Consider the following 20,049-nt stretch of genomic DNA (forward strand, 5'->3'; position numbering starts at 1 on the left):
TCCAGTCAGAGTTTTTGTACTTTCCCAATCTAGTAGGCATACTTTCTTGCCCCATAATTTAGTAATACCTTCCAATACTGTTCTTGGATTTGTACATATTTTATCTTGAATGGGAATGATATCCTCATTTTCATAAATTACATCAGCTGACCATATTCTTCACCCAATGTGTCTTAATTTTAATAAAGAAAGCTATTCTAGCTTTTCCTCATAAATAATGCAGTAAGGTACAGATTTGGATAAGTTATATTTAATGTTATTCCCCTTCACCTAGCTTCCAAACGAAGCAAGTATGATATTCCTGCAATTTAGTTACCACTATGAAATTATAGCATTCTATCATTAATTATACAAATTGGTACACCATTTACATAATCGATATTTATGAATGTCTCGTTCTCAATTACATGCATCAAAAGTTGGTAGTCCTATAATGGAATGCAGCAGATATATTGAATTTCCTTCTAAAGTATAGTAATGTTGTTATCTAACTTTATCATGTCAAGTATCACTTAAGCTACTTATAGACTTGGTCTGAAAATCTCAATAATCCGAAACCTGTTATTGAGTTATCCTCCTTCAAAGATTTTTCAAACAAGTGCCTCTGCAGTTCCAGATCAAGCTGCTAGGTTATGCATGAAGGTTATGTGTTGACTTGAAGTTTCACTTTGTGCAGACCACACAGGTGAGCTCCCGCCCTTCCACGTAGTTGGGACAGGGCAGGGCCCCACAGCGGGCTTCCACGGGGTAGAACCGCGCTGAGGCCTGGTCGGCTTGTCCGCCTGGTACCGTCTCGCGGTTGTCATCCACGCAGACATACTCTGTAGCACTGTCGAGGGCGTGCGAATTTGCCATGAGATACCCATCGTACTCCTCTGTCCAGTCGCTATAACAGTTCTTACGGGCAGGGATCATTAACTTACTGCCGCGTGCCGGGACGTAGCAGACCGCACACGGGACGTCGTGGGCATCGAGGTATGTGGAGCCGAATGGGACGTTTGTGCCGATCCGATATTGAGCGCCGTACATGTATGCACTGTAGCCATGGACTCCGTTCTGGTAGCGCCCCCATTGTGGGTCGGTCGGGAGACACTGGTAGTTGGTTCCGCCACCGGTTTGCCGGTAATGTGTTCCTCCTGCCACACCTAAAGGAAATAATTACTTGCGTACAATTTGAAACAACAACGTTCCTTGTTTCATGACAAGAGTTATACAGTCGAAAATCTGAGTTGGAAATTGCAGTTCAAACTTGGTTCATAATGACTTCCAACAACACAGATGGACTTTGAAGATAAACACTGTTCTGTTCATTCTCACTCAAACACATGCAGATATCACATAAACAAACTTTACTAACTCAAAAGTACGAAAGTTTCGTAAGGCAACTGGTCTACAGCACCAACTAGTTACCATGGTAACAGACGCCTGGTGCAGGTCATTGACCTTACGTGTTTGGACAAGGAGCTCGAGGTTTTAGCCCTTTCCGCTAGAACCTCCTTGGTTTGGAGAAGAGGAAGGAAAAAAAGCAAAAACAATGTTTTCCGTCTGCGAAGGTAAACATTAGCCTTTACCAGGCTTTGAGAGGCAACTGTTAAGAGTAGAAATTGGTCAAATAGAGAGATAAAATGCTGGACAGGTGCAGCAAACTGTACTCTCCAGCAGACCAACTCCCTGGCAAATTACATTTGTATCGCTCTATTTGGAAAATTTCTACTCTTTCCAGCCGCCTCCCGAAGCCTGATGGAGGATAGGTTAGAACATAACAAAGAGCTCACCAGAGTAGACCATTGTTGCGCCTCCCGAGGGACATGTCTTCCTGCCCCAGCGTACGTAAACAGTACCTCCTGTACATTTGAATATACCATAGAATTTTAATTAAACACAGATATCATGTGTTTATATGTATGTCTTTTGAATGACCGTTCTGTAATGATGTAGCTATACGATGATATATTCACCAAATCCATTGTTTCCAGAAGCCCCTTGTGAGCCTTTCTGTCCTTTGGACCCTTGCAGTCCGGTGTCTCCTTTGGCCCCCTTTGCTCCTATAAGATCAACAATTTTAGTGTAAGTAGCATGAAAGTTTATCTGAGTTGGTAAGTTACATAATAAAAGTTGACTCATCAGAATTTTCAACCGAATCTCTCGTGCATCTCTTGGTGGCACAATCTGCATTCTACCGTACTGTAATAATGCTTTTTAACACGAAGTATCAGTATTCGAAACACACCTATAATTTCCTATATTTTAATTTCCTATGTTATAATCACCTATATTTTTTCAATGTAACTTGTGTATCTGTATCTCTACCGATACATTTGGTTTCAATTTCATTCATTCGTTTCATTCGTTAATGAATGAATCTTTATTGCATGTTCTTGCCCAGATGGGCTAAATGCACAAGAGGGTATGCAGTATGCAAAAACATGAGCATTTCATACTGGTACGCTATATTCTAATGCAAAGTGCTAAGAATCTATACAATACAACAATACTATATACTACCTATCATCTACTGTTAGTTGCCCTTTCTTCTCTCTTTTTGAAACATTTGGAAACATAATTACATAGTTTGTCTACTGTACATTCGTTCTTGCATGATATCAAGTGTTTAAACATGTCCTGCTTTGACATTTTCTTACATATCTTGTCTAATTGTAAAGTATCGAATAGCTCTTGGCGTTCATCTTTATATAATGTACAGTCAAGTAGAAAGTGTATCTCGTTTTCAACATATAAATGATTACAAAATTCGCAAGTTCTATCTTTCAGAGGGGTACGGCTATGCCTTCCGGATTCTATACGTAAGGGATGGTCACTAATGCGAAGTTTACACATGGCTCTGCGATGTTCGAAGTTTGCAATGTTTAAATATGTTTCTCTTTCATAAATCTCTTTGAATGTTTTGTATGTCCTTAGTTTGTTGCCTTGGTTTTCTCTTCTCCCTTTTACTTGTAGTTCTGAGTTGAATTTTTGTATAAAGTTATCTTTCAGTCTTTGTTTTAGTTCATTTAGATGAGACGGCGAGTTTAAGTGACCATTAATGCGAAGTTTACATAGTTTGTCTACTGTACTAGCTACTGTATTAGCTTTACCTAGTCCCAGAGCTAAAAAAAAAGAGCCCAGCTAGATGTAAGAGCCACACAAATATAACGTTGATAACCAATTTGGTCTCTATATATACACATTGTGAACAAAACAAATAAAGCATTATTATACCATATATCGTAACATACGTGTATTTGTAATAGTTGGCCGTGTTTCTCCAGTGTACCCTACTATAAAGTTAACCTTGGGGGTCCTTATAAGGCAAAAACTGTTCTGCTACATTAAACCGATAATCAGGAGTTACCGTTTGACCCTTGACCTTAGAATGCTTCCGGGTCATCAGGCCGCAACTAACTTTTTCACATTGGGCTAAGGGTAGAGGTCGAGAACGAGGCGGAGGTCACTGGAGGTCACCGGAAGTGACGCGTAGGGCTGGACTGCTACTCATATGCTGCAGCAATACCTCAGTTTCAGGAAGCTTTCTTGTTCTTTCCGTCGGCGCGACATTCAAGAGAGAGACTGCCGCTTTCCTACTCGTACAACTCGAACAAGCTGCTATCGTTGTTCAGGTAAGATTACTAGCGTTTAATGTGTTGCATTTGGAGCATAAAGGCTTTGTAAAATTGGTAGAAAAATATACTTGTCAGGGTTTTTTCTAGAAAAATTTAGCATGAGGGAGCAGGTCGCAAGCATGACAAGGAACTAAGTAACCGAGGGGGGATTTTTTAAAAAGAGTAGCCACTTAGGGTTCAATCTGAAAATTGGTATGAGGGAGCTGGCTGGTTACATGAGGGAGTAGCTCCCTTATTCCCCTGTTTAGAAAAAACCCTGCTTGTGATAGAATATTCAGATGACGCTGTGGAAGTAAACAAGGACATTCTAGAGAACTCCTTGCTTGTGTAACGACAAACTTTAAATATTTATGACGAAATATCGTCTGTGGCTGTTGACGAAAGTATACCAGAGCTTGGAGGAGGAATTTTGACAAATATTGGCGTGTAATTTTGCTGTTTTTCGCACCGTCGAAAATGGCGGGAAATTTGTCACATGGAGGAATGTTCTCTGTAGGCTCTTTAGGGGTTTACGAAGAAACTTTATGAAAGAAGACTAAGAGTTTAGGAGTTGTAACAGCTATATATTCTTAAACAAGTTATAATAAAATGCATTTCCAGTTTCAGAGTAATTTTTAGTGCTCATCTGTATTTAAAAAAAGAAAGGTATGCAGGACGCAAGACAATTCGTGTAAGGTATACTCCAAACCCCTCTTGTCGCCCCCGAGCCAAAATACTGTAGTTTCCGCCATTTTGTACCGGTAGCACATTTATTATATACGTTATTATTGAAAATCCTTTTCCGGAAATTTTGTGGCAATTTTATGTTAAGGTTTCTGGAACTCATTCCTACATGCAAGTTATTCGGATTAAAATTCAAAATTACAGGTATAAAAATGCCACCAACTTACAATAGGGGCTCAATCAGTCAATGTAAAAAAATGTAAGTCTGCCGTCTTTTGGGTTTTTAATGATGCTTCATTTTGTCTCTGCAGATTCTTCGCAACATGGAGAAACCCTACAGGTGTGAGGAGTGCAGCAAGCAGTTTATTCGGCTGGGTCATCTGAAGTCTCACATGAAAACTCACACTGGTGAGAAACCCTACAGATGTGAGGAGTGCAGCAAGCAGTTTAGTCAGCTGGTTAGTCTGGAGGGACACATAAAAACTCACACCGGTGAGAAACCCTACAGATGTGAGGAGTGCAGCAAGCAGTTCAGTCTGCTGGATAATCTGAAGAAACACATGCGGACTCACACAGGGGAGAAACCCTACAAGTGTGAGGAGTGCAGCAAGCAGTTTAGTCAGCTGGGTCATCTGAAGTCTCACATTAAAACTCACACTGGTGAGAAAACCTACAGATGTGAGGAGTGCAGCAGGCAGTTTAGTCAGCTGGGTAATCTGAAGTCTCACATTAAAACTCACACCGGTGAGAAACCCTACAGATGTGAGGAGTGCAGCAAGCAGTTCAGTCTGCTGGATAATCTGAAGAAACACATGCGGACTCACACAGGGGAGAAACCCTACAAGTGTGAGGAGTGCAGCAAGCAGTTCAGTCACCTGGGTAATCTGAAGTCTCACATTAAAACTCACACTGGTGAGAAACCCTACAGATGTGAGGAGTGCAGCAAGCAGTTTAGTCTGCTGGGTCATCTGAAGTCTCACATGAAAACTCACACTGGTGAGAAACCCTACAGATGTGAGGAGTGCAGCAAGCAGTTTAGTCGGCTGGATCATCTGAAGAGACACATGAAAACTCACACTGGTAAAAAACCTTAAAGGTGTGAGGAGTGCAGCAAGCAGTTTAGTTAACTACAAAAGTTTAGTTTAGTTGAAGCAGTTGCTTGAAATAGTTAGTTGACTTATAAAAAGTACATGTACATACAAAAAAGAAGAAAAAAACTTCAATGACATGATAAGGCTTGCAGAATAAAAAGAATTTGTTGAATACAAAAAAGAAGAAAAAAACTTCAATGTCATGATAAGGTATAATAAAAAGAATTTTTTGAATACAAAAAGAAAAAAAAACTTCAATGACATGATAAGGCTTGCAGAATAAAAAGAATTTGTTGAATACAAAAAAGAAGAAAAAAACTTCAATGACATGATAAGGCTTGCAGAATAAAAAGAATTTGTTGAATACAGAAAAGAAGAAAAACTTCAATGTCATGATAAGGTATAATAAAAGAATTTGTTGAATACAAAAAGAAAAACTTACAATGACATGATAAGACTTGCAGAATAAAAGAATTTGTTGAATACAAAAAAGAAGAAAAAACTACTTCAATGACATAATAAGGCTTGCAGAAATAAAAAGAATTTGTTGAATACAAAAAGAAGAAAAAAAACTTCAATGTCATGATAAGGTATAATAAAAAGAATTCGTTGAATACAAAAAAGAAAAAAAAAACTTCAATGACATCATAAGGCTTGCAGAATAAAAAGAATTTGTTGAATACCTTAAGTCCTGCATTTCTTGTGTGAATTGCTAGATGGCGCTAATATAGGTGACTGAGTAACTGACTGACAGGCATTTAAAATGTGAGCCTGTGTGAGTGATTTTGTGAGTGAGTGAAAGAAAAAGCGACAAAGGTGAATTATCTTGCCTTTGCATACTCTCCAAGCAGAGGTTTGGGGGTTTTTTTGGCGTGTTTTTATGCTTTCTGTATCAGGGTTTGGTTTTTGCACTGAACTTTTTTGTTTCGGTTGGGTGAAAAAAATCCCAGTGAAAAAAAAGAAACCCCGGTAAAAAAAGCCCCAAAACATGCTAAAAATACAGCTAACAGAAAGCAAAAAAAAGTGTAAAATTAGCCTAGTTCCACAGGTATACCCATGCATATCCTCCATATAGAGCCCAAATCAACATTCCTAATTCATGAAAGCTTCTTTCATAATTGTCTAAAGATTATCACACATTGACATGCCCACATTGTCCCTAACGTACCCAGTAGTGAGAAGTCATTGCCCGATTAGTATAGTCCAAAACCCGAAAATCCCCCCAGTCACGGCTCGCGTTATGTATGGCCCAATCCAACGACGCTTGTTTTTAAATCAGTAGATGTTCCTCTCTCAAACCACAGTAAAACCATTCACCAAAGCCACTGGCCATATGAGATAATGCGCCTTAAAGATGACTAAAATGCATAGAGATATAAATTCTGCTTTCATTGGTTCCGGTAGCCCCCTGTCACACCCTCATAGCTTCTAGGTGTCCTCTTGAACTTTGGGTATGTAAAACTAGCTATAGAAAAGCTATGCAATGTGGTAATACAAATGTATAAACGTTTTATCCATAGCTTTATCAGAATCATCAGTGCAGTCATCGTAAGTTCAGTAATTTTCAGCGATTACCTGATTTCGGAGGGGGGTCCCAGATCTCCATAATGAAAAATATCTGGAGGGTTTTAAATATATGGCTGTTCATAGTTCCCCATACCTATCTCACATGCAAAGTTTGAGTCGATTTGGCCGACCCCCATCTTCCGACCTCTGCCTGGTTTTCTCTTGTGAAAAATAAAAATCAAAATTAAAAAAAAAACAGATTTTAACGTAAATTTGTGTTTCTCTATTGCACCCTACCGGTAGTACTAGCGGCCTCAACTGGACTGACGTCCTACCTGCAAAGCCGGACTCCTCTAACAGTTTTCGTACATTAGATAACCAGCAGGGTGTTTTTCGGCGATCTAGCTCTTGTTGTACCATATAGGCTTCATATTGAAGACTACTTGTATGTACTTCGTTGGCTAATCTGAAATAGTAACAGTACATTTTGCATTGAGCCTCTATCAGTAAAGGGAAACGTCCCAGTTCCGCTCTACATGCGAAGTTACTGGCGTTCCTCCGAACTCCGAGAATGTATTTACAGAATTTCAAGTGTACAGCTTCTATTGCAGACTTGTCATTCATATTGCTACTGCACCAAATTTCAGATGCATACAATAATATTGGTACAATACATGTGTCAAACAGTTTACAATGAAGTGATACGGAAGATCTAGATTCTCCAAGAGTACTTCTGATGCTGAACATTGCTCTTGAGGCTCTCTCTTGTAAATTTTTCATGGCAGCGCTAAATGTACATCCTGCTGTAAACATAACTCCTAGGTAACAATATGATGGAACTATCTCTATCTCTTTATCATATAATGAGAAACTAATGTTAGACAATAAAAGGCCTCTTTTGTTAAACACTATAACTTTGGTTTTTGCTACGTTGATAGTTAATTTCCATTGTTTACAATATCGGCCGAGAGTCACTAACGGTTAATTGCATTCTGTAGTCCCTGCTTACTTTCCGACAAAAGAACAATATCATCGGCATAAAATAGGCTATTTATTTTTGAAGATTGTAACAGGGGGCGTCTAGGTTTTCTGCATTGAGTTTGTCTATGAGGTCACAAATGTACAGGTTGAATAGGGTGGGGCTTAAAACACATCCTTGCCGAACACCGATTTCAACAGGGAAAGTTTCGCTTAGGCCATTCCTAGTTTTGACACTGGCTTCGGACTGGTTGTATAAGTTTTTGATAATGTCGAAGATTTTGCAATGACAGACTTCTTTTGAACGACCGTTTCTTTTGAATGACCGTACTGTAATGATGTAGCTATACAATGATATATGCACCTATTCCATTGTTTCCAGAAGCCCCTTGTGAGCCTTTCTGTCCTTTGGGCCCTTGCAGTCCGGTGTCTCCTTTGACCCCCTTCGCTCCTAATATCAACAATTTTAGTGTAAGTAACATGAAAGTTCATCTGAGTTGGTAAGTTACATAATAAAAATTGACTCATCAGAATTTTCAACCGGATCTCTCGTGCATCTCTTGGTGGCACAATCTGCATTCTACTGCTGTAATAATGCTTTTGAACACGACTATAATTTCCCAATGTAACTTGTGTGTATCTCTACAGATACATTTGGTTTCAATGACCGTTTCTTTTGAAGGACCGTTTCTTTTGAAGGACCGTTCTACAATAAACAGTATTCACCTAAACCATTGTTTGCAGAAGCCCCTTGTGAGCCTTTCTCTCCTTTGGGCCCTTGCAGTCCGGTGTCTCCTTTGACCCCCTTCGCTCCTAATATCAACAATTTTAGTGTAAGTAACATGAAAGTTCATCTGAGTTGGTAAGTTACATAATAAAAATTGACTCATCAGAATTTTCAACCGAATCTCTCGTTCTTCATCAGATATCTGGCTCGTGTTGTAGTAATGGGATTTTTCCGCACGTGACGTCAGCACTGGGTTAAAGGTCATCGGAAGTCGGTACCGACCACCATCCCTGTTGAGAGGAGGTTGGTGTGCCCTGATGTAGATAATCTCACGTGTCTGCAGCACTTGATTCAGAGAGCTGACGAAGGCCGAGAGATTCGGTCGAAAATTCCGAGTTCTGCGATTGATACTAAACTCACCCCCACCCCTTGGCCCCTTTAGTTCCAGGCTGTCCAAGGTCTCCTTTCTGTCCAGGCGGGCCCTTTCAGAAAGAAATTATAAGAATGGTAAGTCAACATTAAATCCTTTTTTTGTGGCTATCATGAGTAATGATAATCATGTATGAGCACATGAATTGCTATCTGTATGTAATGTCTGTTATGTGAACGTTAAAGAAATGTTATCCTTCCTTTTATAAAGTCAATCAGTGTTTTCGATCTTAATGTGTCAAGTTTTAATGGCAGTAATTGTAAATAACTTTGATGATTTTTATTGTATACCAATGAATTTTAAAATGAATTAATTGTACAACAGGATGTAATTCAGCCTGTGGCTGCAAATTCCTTGTTTTATCAATAAACCGATTGATTGATTGATTGGTTGATTGATTGATTGATTGATTGATTGATTGATTGATTGATTGATTGATTGACCTGGAGTCCGGAGGCCCCCGGAATGCCATCGCGTCCGTCTCGACCGGCCTGGCCTGGACAGTAGCAACAAAATAAAGTAGAACGGACACAAACAGATGTGTGACAGCAAAGAAAAGGGTTATTAGGAATTCATTGAACATATTCAGGCTCCAGGGCTACCCTGGGTGCCAGACTGGACGGCTCCAGAGCTTCAGCATGACCCCAAAGAAATTATAGCATAGCCCCTTTTAATAGTTAGGCCCTTATCATTTAAACTACGAAACCGGCAAAAGTATGACAACAGTCAACCATCCCAGCTAGCCACAAAAGGAATGGGCTTCAACTCCCCCACATGTGATGGCGGGAAGTCGGACCCAGTTCGCGTTCGGTGCCTCCCTTTTGTGCCGGTACAGATGTCCCCCTAGCGTGTCATTGCGGCTCTGCACCCCCGTATTGATGTCACTAGAGTCTCCTTCAGGGTTCGACACAGGACCAGTCTGTCGGAAAGATAATCTCCAGTCTACTGTGACAAATCTGCATGAACCCGTGATCATTATAATTGACACAACACAGAGCAGAATTGAACAAGAGCCAAATATAGTTTGGCACATACGCACAAGGAAACGGTCATACATTAGCCTCTACCAGGCTTCTGAGGAGACTGGAAAGGAAAGAGTAGAAACTGGTCAAATGGACACTTAACACGCCAGAGAAGTTAATCCGCTTAGTACAGAGAGCGGCAAACTGTACTCCTTTAGCGAACTAACCGGGCGTGTTATCTGCCTGTTTGGCCAATTTCTACTCTTTTGGCGCCTTTGTGACCATCCTTTTCTTTCCATGCTAATTCAAAATCCTGGAAGAGGCTAGTTACACATATGCTCTCTGTTCTATTCATCATTTGTTGGTAGAATCTCCAAAGACCTCAGAAATTGCCGATGCCGCTCAGATTGTGTAGAACACTGCAGTTAAACTATATGGTATGCTCCGCGATTATGTTTTTAAAAGTCCAAACCAATATTTACTTTTGATACAATGATTGCTGTTATTATCTTATAAGTCCAGGGAGTCTGTAAATACTCGGTAGGTTCTTGCCAGTGACTGTGTGCACCATAGTGGAAATATACCTGAAGTTGTAAAATTTACGTACGTCAGGTGTTTGTTGTTCGGCGTGGCTCGGTGGAAGACTTCCGTCTAGGGTTTGTGTTTCCAGCACCACAACCCTCTCTCTCAGGGACATAATCTCCTGCAGGAGTTTGGATTGGTCCCTCTCTGCCCGAGCTTGCGCCTCTTTTAGGTCTCTCTCTGCGCTCTCTGCGCGGGCTTGGAGTTTAGCGATGTCTTCCTGTCCCCTCTCCACTCTTGCCCGGAGATCTCCCATCTCGTGTCCGATGTTCTGCAAGATCACGGCCACCACCGCAGCGGAGGCGACCACCGCTCCCGCCCCCAGCAGCAGCGCTACCCAAGACCCGGGCAAGCCGCCTGTTCGCTCCCGGCGGCCGCGAGTTCCCCTCTCGGGCACCAAGCGACCATAAGTTAGCTTATCTGATGACATCTTACTCCCGTAACGATAGCTAATAAATGTAATATAACTGTGGCGTCAAGAAAAGGAGCAAATTTGTCAAAAGCGGCCCCTAAGACAGCTCTACCTCCGACAAGGAAACAGAACAAGCACGAAAATCATACCATAACTTATAATTGCAGTACGTCATTTCGCTGGTTCTATTGTTGTAGGCAGTTACTTGCAACACCCCGGGGCTAGACTGACTACTGATAGCACAGCATTTGACCTTTAGGGTTGAACTATAGAATAGGTTGTTTTCTTTTGTACTTGTGTTTTGAAACAAGGCAACCTACTTCCATTAAAGGCATCCAATGCAATTTGGAAATAAAACTGAAAAAATTAGGTCACGTGTACCGGAAGATGTATGTGCTTATTGGATTATTGCATGGTTTTTAATGTTCCTTGTTATGTAGTTTTACGTAACTGTTATATGATTTTTGTACTGATTTTGCGGAATGAGCATCAGATCGTATTTGAAACGTGCATCTTTTTCCGACTCCATGCCACAATAGCCCACAGAAGAGCTAGGTTTGTGCACATAATGATGAAGCAAATTGCACTGTCACTGAACATTATCAAAAGCTCTGCGGGGAAAATATACAGGATGTACTATATACTATATATATATATAACTATAAGTACTAAAACACATCAACCACCTGCTTTTCCATGGATGTTTTGTTGTGTCAAACAAAACGTCTAGTACAATATTCACAACTGCAATACTTAATACATGGAACTGATGGTGAGTTCAGCACCAAGGAGAGGCCCACACTATAATTAACAAATGGGGGGGGGGCATCTACAAGTTTGGGGATATAAACATTTGCTGTGGCAGAAGGTATCCTGACTGTTGGGTTTGGCATAGAAAAGAAGTTTGAAAGTAAAGGCGAGAATGATAACTTTTGTTTGGTGGTGGAATGGTGATAGTTAATTATCAAGAGCAATAATGATTAATCTCGTTTGCACCCCCTATGTAATTATCACATGGTACGGTCCGTTCTATTAGCAGCTGTGTGACCCACGTTGTGGTGCGGTGTGCTGTGCGTGAATTCTCTCCAACTTTTGGGGTACATTTTCGGCTTGTTGTCAGGAAATTATCCGTCAAAAGTGTCCAGTATATCGTAGGAACGATTCCAGGATGGATTTACGCCGTTGTTTGGATGTTTGAGGGAGAAAATGCGCATCTCCAGGCAGGGCGAAATACGGAGAAGAAACGTCAGGAGAAAATGGCGACTACCATGGCGGGAAGGACGGCGTGGTGCTGAGAGAGTTCTGGCGAGGTAAGACAGCACACTATCTCCTTAAAAAAAAAGTAGTGTTTGTACTTCCAACAAACCAGTAGCAACAAGTCACGTTATATTCTGTTTTGTGTTTCGTGGAACGCCATTCTCGTACATAATTTTATGTTTTAGGCCATTTTACATGTGACGTTATAGAGAATTTCTTGACCAAGGCTTTGGGGAACACTTGATATATTCATTCCGTGTTGAGTGGCATTTAAACAAGATTGGAGAAATTTTCGCTGCTTTAAACGGTTAACAACATGTTTTGTTGGAAATTTCCCCGGTTTGGCTCTGTGAACCAGTTGACACCTTTTGGAACGCGAACGTACCGCACGTGTGCCCACTCAACGTTCCCGCCCCAAAAAAAACAAAAAACAACTAGAAAGGCCAATATTTGCTTTGGAGCAAATACAGCGATGGGTTCACCACATTTTACGACATGGCAGGGAAAGAATGAGAAACACAAGGGAAAACAATGATTTACATTGATATAACTATAATATGAAGTAACATACAACTAAAACAACAGTTGGATAGCTATTCCCTACTTTATTGGTTAGGATTTTTAATTGCATAATGCAAACTGTTGATTTTCAAAATAAAAAAAAAACGTTCATGCCCCGCATTCCAATGCTGGAGCAGAAAAGCTTGAAATACCTACCAAAACACTTGAATAAAGACATACTGTCAGTATGGAAATGCTCTGTGCAGGTGTTATCAACAATCACATAAACTATGAAGCCATACATTGAATAAGCTATACATATAATATGATTATCATAACCTTTATTTTTAAAATCATGCCAGTGAGCTAATTGCATGTACAGAGTGAAAGAAAGTAAAGTAAAGCAGTAGAATTTCTGTACTAGCTATGATAGTACTTCATATGATTCGTCCTCATCGTCATCATTAAATGTGGTCTATCTCTTGCTACTAGTGACTGGTAATACCTCTGTAGATTCTTCACACTGGCAGAGTACCGTACTCCTTCTCTCTTGTCAGCTCAATACTTTTGTGACAACATCAAAGTGATTTTAGTTTGTATGTTGGAAAAATACAAAAGACTAACATTCTAAGTTATTGACATTCTTGAGTAAGAACAATCAGTTTTTGAATGTTAAAAAGCAAAACAACGAAAATAAAAAAAAATAGTTGAAATTGTTAAAATGCAGAATTGTTAAAATCGTTAAAACTGATAAAATTGTTAAAAATTATAAAATTGTTAAAAATGTTAAATTGCTAAAAATATTTATGTCCGATGCACTGGGGTTCGAACTTGCAATGCCTGGGATTGCCGCCTTGCGCGTTTCCAACCGAGCTAACTCGGTGCGATACACATCACTCACTGCATTGTATGTCATAAAAAGTAAACAGCATGGCGGTATCGATCGCTTCAAGGCACCAAGACTTTCAACTATTAACTACGGGGTTTCCTTCTTTATCAGGTTTGCTTTTGAACCACCTTGATGTTACTTAACTATCAACCCTACAATTTTGGTGATACTTCGGAGATCGATATACAGAACCTAGATAATACTAGTTGGTAAAGATTGCGGAAAATTGTTGATACCGTGGCGCGCGCGCCGACGATACACATTACGTACCGCGTAACTTTTTTGTTTACACGCCGGGCGCAGGTCATTGACCTCCAACTTGCGTTGTTCCAACAGAGAAGAGCAAAATGTCTGGCTCCCGCAGAACGTACCGCACTCTCCCGCTGGACGTACCGCACTCTCCCGCAGAACGTATCGCACTCTCCCGGAGGACGTCCCGCACTCTCCCGAGGGAAGTCCCGCACAGCGTCCTGCACTCTCCCGCAGAACGTCCCTCGAAAATTGATGCGTATTTCGTGGCCTGTGCTGTACCTACCAAAACACTTGAGTTCATACTGTCAAAATGGAATGGCTTTGAACAGGTGTTAATTGAGTTAATCCAATCAAATCCAACAGCCAATCAGCAAGAAGAAAAGATTGGTCTGCGTCAGGTTCATGCTTGCATGCCCATATATGGGCATACCGCCGAATTCCTTTCTTATTACGTCACGCGCGTACGCCCCCGCAGTACTTTCCTATGGGGACCGCTAAAAAAGCAAATAAAACGATTGTAAAAGCTTGTATCAGCAAAATTTAAAAAACGCCTAGGGGTATTTGCCCACTGTACCTCCATACCAAATTTCAGGACCTTAGGCCCTAAAATGAAGAAGCTGAATCCATTTAAAGAAATGGCAGGAGGAGAAGGAGAAGAAGAAACATCAGAAAAAGCAATATGGTTTCACCACACCACTTCGTGGTGTGGTGAACCCATAAAAAAAACAACGTGGCGTGAACAAGACTTCCCAAGGCAAAAAATTATTAACTTGGTACCTTTATTATGCACTTATGAGCTCCCAAATTTTAAACCTGTGCACAAGTGAGAATAATTCAAATTATTTCGTTTTTTTAGGAAAGGCGTATCAAATCAGAGGTTGTCACATTGGTATTTTACTGGATTTTAGTCTTCATAATTGCCAAATTGTATCTGCCATTGGTATATAATTGTATGAAGCAGTCAATACTTTTACACTGGTTTGATTTTGAGGATGAAGTATGCAATCTTGGTCCTTATATTGTATCATTTATTGTAGGTATAAGTATGATCCCTGATCCTAATTTAATTATCGCCATATTTTCCAAATTTGACTTGTGGCCATAGATAATGAACAAATTGCAAGTTTACGATTTGTTTGTCATAAGCACTATAATTGCACGATACCTCTACTATTAATTTTGATGTGCAATATGTCTTTTGTTTGTTGATGATCGCTGTACTTTGAGGTGAGGCATGACACATGTTGGTCTTGTACCCATGTGTATTTGCCGAATTCAGGTGCCCTAATTATCGCCATTAATTAAAAATTCTCAAATGATAGCCTTTCCTATAAGCCTTTGCATGGGATCATCATAGGTTGGATGAATAGGAGTTATTCTACTATATGCTCAGTCAATGGATAAAAAATGAATTGCACTGTAGTTACTGTAAAACTTAACCTTTCAATATCACCTGAAATCACAGCTTAAAACAGCAAAAAAGTTTTTAAATCCCTTCTACAATAACAACTAAAACACAAATGCTTTTCAAGGAATAAATTCTTTATTCAAGAAGCACAAGATTGTGTCATTCATCTTACTTGCATTTTCGTGAATTTAGGTCGTTACATTGATTACACTGCTTCTCATATCTATCATTTACTAAGAAAATATTGTACAAACAAGGAATTTCTCGTACAAGATAAGTAGAAAAATATAAGTCAAATACATTCAATTTGGTACTGTACAATTTTGCGTTACTAGTACACTACATGTAGATCGTTAGCAACAAAGAAATTACTAGTACTGTAACTGTTAGAAAATGGCGTCACCCAAGCGAAGCGTTAGACAAATTTCTGTTCAAAAAATTTACAACATGCAACAGGTCAAAATTACACATTAATCGACAAGCAAACTTGCATTAAGATGTTGCAAAATCAACAGAACACGTTAAGTTTAAAAATTCACTGAATGAATCTGATATCATTAACATAGAATCCTAAGATCAATCCCAAAAAGTGCTAGTCTTTCTTATGGCATCATCTCAAAACAAACAAACAAAATGGTGACCGTTCTAGTCCAGTACTGTAGTGTGAGACTGAGAGACATTTTCTACAAACCTCTGCAAACCCCTCCTTCAGGGCGGCGTTGATCCCGCCATCAGCGTCATTAGGGCTAGAGTTCTCCCGTGCAGCTTGCTGGCACGAACACGGGGATCACGTTCGCCTCTCTCAGCTTTGTGATGACCGACTCAGTGCGCTGTAAACGTCGAAGGTGGCAAGCGTCTTCTGGTCTTTCTCCATGTACATGTAGGGTGTGATGATGGTGTCCACGTACCGCTGTATGCTTTCTTCTGTTGACCAGTGGGAACTTGTGTGGTGTACGTCCCACTTCGGGTGGCATGCTTCGGTTTTCCCCTGGTACAGCAGCTGCGGGGAGAGCAGTTTTCCGGCCAGGCTGATCGTCAGGAGGGCTGTAATAACAATCTGTCTCTTGTCTTCGAGGCCGACCACAGAAACCTGGCGCGAACCAGCCTCCTCCAACGTCCACCCGGTCTGGTCCCAGTTCAGGATCAGGTCGTCAGGAATGTTGTGTTCTCGCCCTGCGTCTTGGATTCTCATGTGGAAGCCGTCCTTGCTTGCCTCGAAGTCTACCGGCAACTTCCTGGTGGCTTTCGTCCCCCTCCTCTGGACAAAGTTCATGCGGAAGGAGTTGGCCCAGGGGAGCGTGATGTGGATCGGGCCGCCGTTGTCTGACAGACGACTGCGGTCCTTCTGTAACACGATCCCCCTGGCCGCAGACATCATGGTTGACCACGGCCTTGTTATCCCGGGTGTTTCTCACTAACTTCTGCAGTTTGGCGTTCAGGTCACCCAACTTCAGCGGCTTGCCTACATTTTTCCTCAGGAAGCTGACGGTGTTGTTGTTGCCCTGCTTTTTCACTTCCCTCTTGTAGCTTTTCTTGATGGAGCGGACCGTCCATTCGTTCAACTGTTTGCGGACTTCTTTTGACATCTTCGCAGCAGTCTTCTGGGGGCCGATCTCGATGCGCAGCTTTGCAATCTTAGCCAGGGTCTCTGGATAGTACGTGCCGTAACTGCCACATTTCCTCTTGCAGCTGTTGGCTTCTTTTACTGACTTCTCCATCTCCCTGTTGGCCATAACAGGCGGTGAGGACAGAATTCTCAGTGTCGGCAGGGTTCGGCAGGCCGGGAAGTGTTGGCAGCTGCAGGGATGGGTTCGCCTTCTTTAGCCAGCTCAGCATGGTGTCAATGTTGTCTCTGTCGTCTCAGCGTCAAATTCACAAAGGAATGAACTGGCAATTTCTATTCTCAATTTATAGCCCATACAGTGAAGTTCTATGTTGTCTACTCTGGTATTTTTAATAAGAATAGTATTAAATTTAAAGCGCTTTATAGCAGCACACACGGGCAGCTTACAAAGTTATGAACTTTATTGAAGCTGACGCGACGGGGATGCGTGCTAGATTGCCAAACAGAAGTCTCTATACTATCATGAAAGTTCATCTGTGTTGGTAGTTAAATGTTTAAAGTTAAAACTTTTGGTCCAACACAAAAAATTCTCTCACCTAGAGCTTTCGACCAGTCACTCTGGTCTTCCTCAGTAGACTGACCCAGTGAGGCTTGTCACGTAGCTTCTTTGAAGTGTGACGTCAACACTGGGTCAAACTCAAAGGTATCTGGTAGAAGTCTCTATGTGCAGACGTACCTGTTAATATTTCATGATTCCTTCATACCCCGGTCGGTAACCGCGCGAGTAGCCGACTATTACTTTTTTAAAAACTTCAAAAATTTAATTGAAAAATTCAAACCTCCGCCGACTTTCTTTGGAGTATTCCCCTGCCGCTACTTCTTGTTACTGTCACAATTTTTCCATTTATCCATGCAGTGATTTGATTAAAAGATGAAAATTCATTGTTCGAATTATGAACCAGCCCTGGCCAGTATTTTGAAGTTTGTGGCTCCTACCATACCACAATGTATTTTGAGTATGAAATGATGCCAGGAGGACTAATTACAAAATTTTTCTCGAGAGTGCTTTGCTTTATTGATTTTCTGCAAAAATCTGTGATAAAATTGGTGTGATCATTGTAAAAATTTTCTTAGGAAGGCCAATTGCTGACTTTTGTTTTTCTGTTTTCAAGATGACATTGTGGATGATCTGGCTCCAAGACCGGACTGTAGCAGGAGGAAGGACCAGACTTTTGTTGGCAGATCTCAACCCGAGTGTGTAAAAGAGGATGGGGAGGTGTGAGTATGTTTTCCTTCTTAACACAAGACAACACTCCACAAGCACACATACACTCGCAGTCCTCTCTTTTGCCCAGTTCACTCTACTCTGAGGGTCAGCTTTTTTTCCATGAGGAGCCATTTGACGTTAATCGTAGCCTGCGACTTTATTATTCCATGACAAAGGACATTGAAAAATTCTTTGTATCGTATATTATTTATAATTAGTTGCCAATGCCAAATTGCCCCCAAATTGTCAAAAGTATTAGTCGGACGCTTTAATTCGGATGTTTTTATCCTGAATTCATGTTAAGCGTCACTGAAAAAATTTCCATATGTAGTTGAATATGCCAAATTGCCCAAACATTGTCGCTTTGGACCTCTACACAGTTAAATTCTGTGAACCCATAGATTGAGTGAAATTCCCCCAGCAAAAAGCTTTGAATCACTTCCACGTTGTTATCCTCTTCGTATCGTATAGTGGATTATGCCAAATTGCCCAAAAGTTGTGTTCGACCCGTATGCTTCTAGTTTTAAATTATCCTGCCAAAAAGCTATAATAAGCTTTGTATCTTGGCCCTTTCAATCCCCACGTTGTTCTCCTGAATTCAGGTTAAGTGTCTCTGAAGAATTTTTCATCTTGATTAGTTGAATATGCCAAATTGCCCCAAAATTGTTGATTTGGACATTTGTTAAAATTGCACTTAAATTGTCCTGCCGAAAAACTGCAACGTTAATCCCACGCTAATTCCTTTTTAAGTCTGTTTTCCCGCCCCAAAAAAAACTAATTGGCACCCTCACCTGGTTAATTAATTGGATTAAGTTTTCCCGCCAAAAAACTTAGTATATGGAGCACTCTAACCTTGAACTTGTGCCCCCCCTCCCCACTCTTCCTGCCCAACTCACAGTATGTTACTTACACTGTTCCAACTCTCTGGACTTCTTCGAACATGTAGTCACCAAACTTTGCTACACACTTCAACTATCGAGTGTAGTTTTCTGCCACTTAGACTTTAGAATAATCTCTTGCTCTCCTGGTCAGTCAATGCACTAAGTGTACTCCCCGTGGGATGTCTTTCCGGAGACATTGATGCTTCGACACATCAGTATACCAGTGCAATTGACCGACCAGGAGAGCAAGAGATTATTCTAAAGTCTAAGTGGCAGAAAAACTGCACTCGATCAACTACATGTAAGTGTGTAGCAAAGTTTGGTGACTACATGTTCGAAGAAGTCCAGAGAGTTGGAACAGTGTAACTAACATACTGTGAGTTGGGCAGGAAGAGTGGGGAGGGGGGCACAAGTTCAAGGTTAGAGTGCTCCATATACTAAGTTTTTTGGCGGGAAAACTTAATCCAATTAATTAACCAGGTGAGGGTGCCAATTAGTTTTTTTTGGCAGGAAAAGACTTCACAAGGAATCAGCAAAACAAAGCTATATACCCAAAATTCTTTCAGACTACTTTTGGAAAACTTTCCCAAATTTTCACACTTTAACACTAAAAACTGTCTACTGACTGCCTGAACTTCTGTAACTTAAACGTGGGCTACATTTCAATTAGCTTTTTTACATCACATGTCAACTACATGTATACCTCTCACTCAACAGTCTATCTACAGTTATGTATCTTTTTACCTGTTAACTGACTTAACGGGAGCGTCTTTTAGTGAATGACCACAATGGCAACTCTGGGGCTGTCCTTGCCGTACAAATCTGACATTTTTTGCTGTGGTCATGTCCAGATTGTGCTAATTATTAAATCCTGAGTTTGAAATGAAGTCATCAATCTGAAGTTTTACAAATCAAAGTGGCCAGTTTTACCTCAGATCCGCCTTTTTAAGCGAATGACTACTTAATGCCCAGCAAAATATTGGCTCTTGCGCAACAGGGCTAAAACTCCTGACCACCACAAACAAGTACAAACAGGTGTCTCCTGAATGTCTGCGAAGT

General features: G+C 40.7%; 2 protein-coding genes, 1 long non-coding RNA gene and 1 pseudogene across 5 annotated transcripts; 1 reads left to right on the plus strand and 3 right to left on the minus strand.

Moving 5' to 3' along the window:
- Nucleotides 1-191: 191 nt before the first annotated feature.
- On the minus strand, nt 192-9,880 carry LOC109478985 (short-chain collagen C4-like). Of its 3 annotated transcripts, none has more exons than XM_019780819.1 (7): nt 9,790-9,880; nt 9,459-9,511; nt 9,006-9,067; nt 8,585-8,671; nt 1,959-2,045; nt 1,776-1,844; nt 192-1,145 (listed from the first exon to the last, which is right to left on the minus strand). In XM_019780819.1, the coding sequence occupies exons 2-7, from the start codon at nt 9,485-9,487 to the stop codon at nt 664-666; spliced, it is 816 nt and encodes a 271-aa protein (XP_019636378.1). In that variant the 5' UTR covers nt 9,488-9,511; nt 9,790-9,880; the 3' UTR covers nt 192-663. The 3 variants fall into 3 exon arrangements, with proteins under 3 accessions (XP_019636378.1, XP_019636379.1, XP_019636380.1); XM_019780820.1 differs by lacking the exon at nt 1,959-2,045 and adding an exon at nt 8,223-8,309; XM_019780821.1 differs by lacking the exon at nt 9,790-9,880 and having other exon boundaries at nt 9,459-9,619.
- Nucleotides 3,414-5,512, plus strand: LOC109479022. Its single transcript, XR_002140766.1, has 3 exons — nt 3,414-3,617; nt 4,595-4,623; nt 5,380-5,512. It is a non-coding gene; the product is annotated as an uncharacterized LOC109479022 (long non-coding RNA).
- Nucleotides 9,735-11,103, minus strand: LOC109478995. The gene is made up of 2 exons (XM_019780837.1): nt 10,585-11,103; nt 9,735-9,934 (listed from the first exon to the last, which is right to left on the minus strand). Exons 1-2 carry the CDS (start codon nt 10,987-10,989, stop codon nt 9,755-9,757), a joined length of 585 nt encoding a protein of 194 aa, XP_019636396.1. The 5' UTR covers nt 10,990-11,103; the 3' UTR covers nt 9,735-9,754.
- A 4,977-nt stretch (nt 11,104-16,080) lies between these two features.
- On the minus strand, nt 16,081-17,114 carry LOC109478910 (annotated as a pseudogene).
- Between the last annotated feature and the right edge of the window lie 2,935 nt (nt 17,115-20,049).

Source organism: Branchiostoma belcheri, unplaced genomic scaffold (genome assembly GCF_001625305.1).
Source record: "Branchiostoma belcheri isolate BF01 breed outbred unplaced genomic scaffold, Haploidv18h27 scaffold46, whole genome shotgun sequence".
NCBI classification, from domain to species: Eukaryota; Metazoa; Chordata; class Leptocardii; order Amphioxiformes; family Branchiostomatidae; genus Branchiostoma; species Branchiostoma belcheri.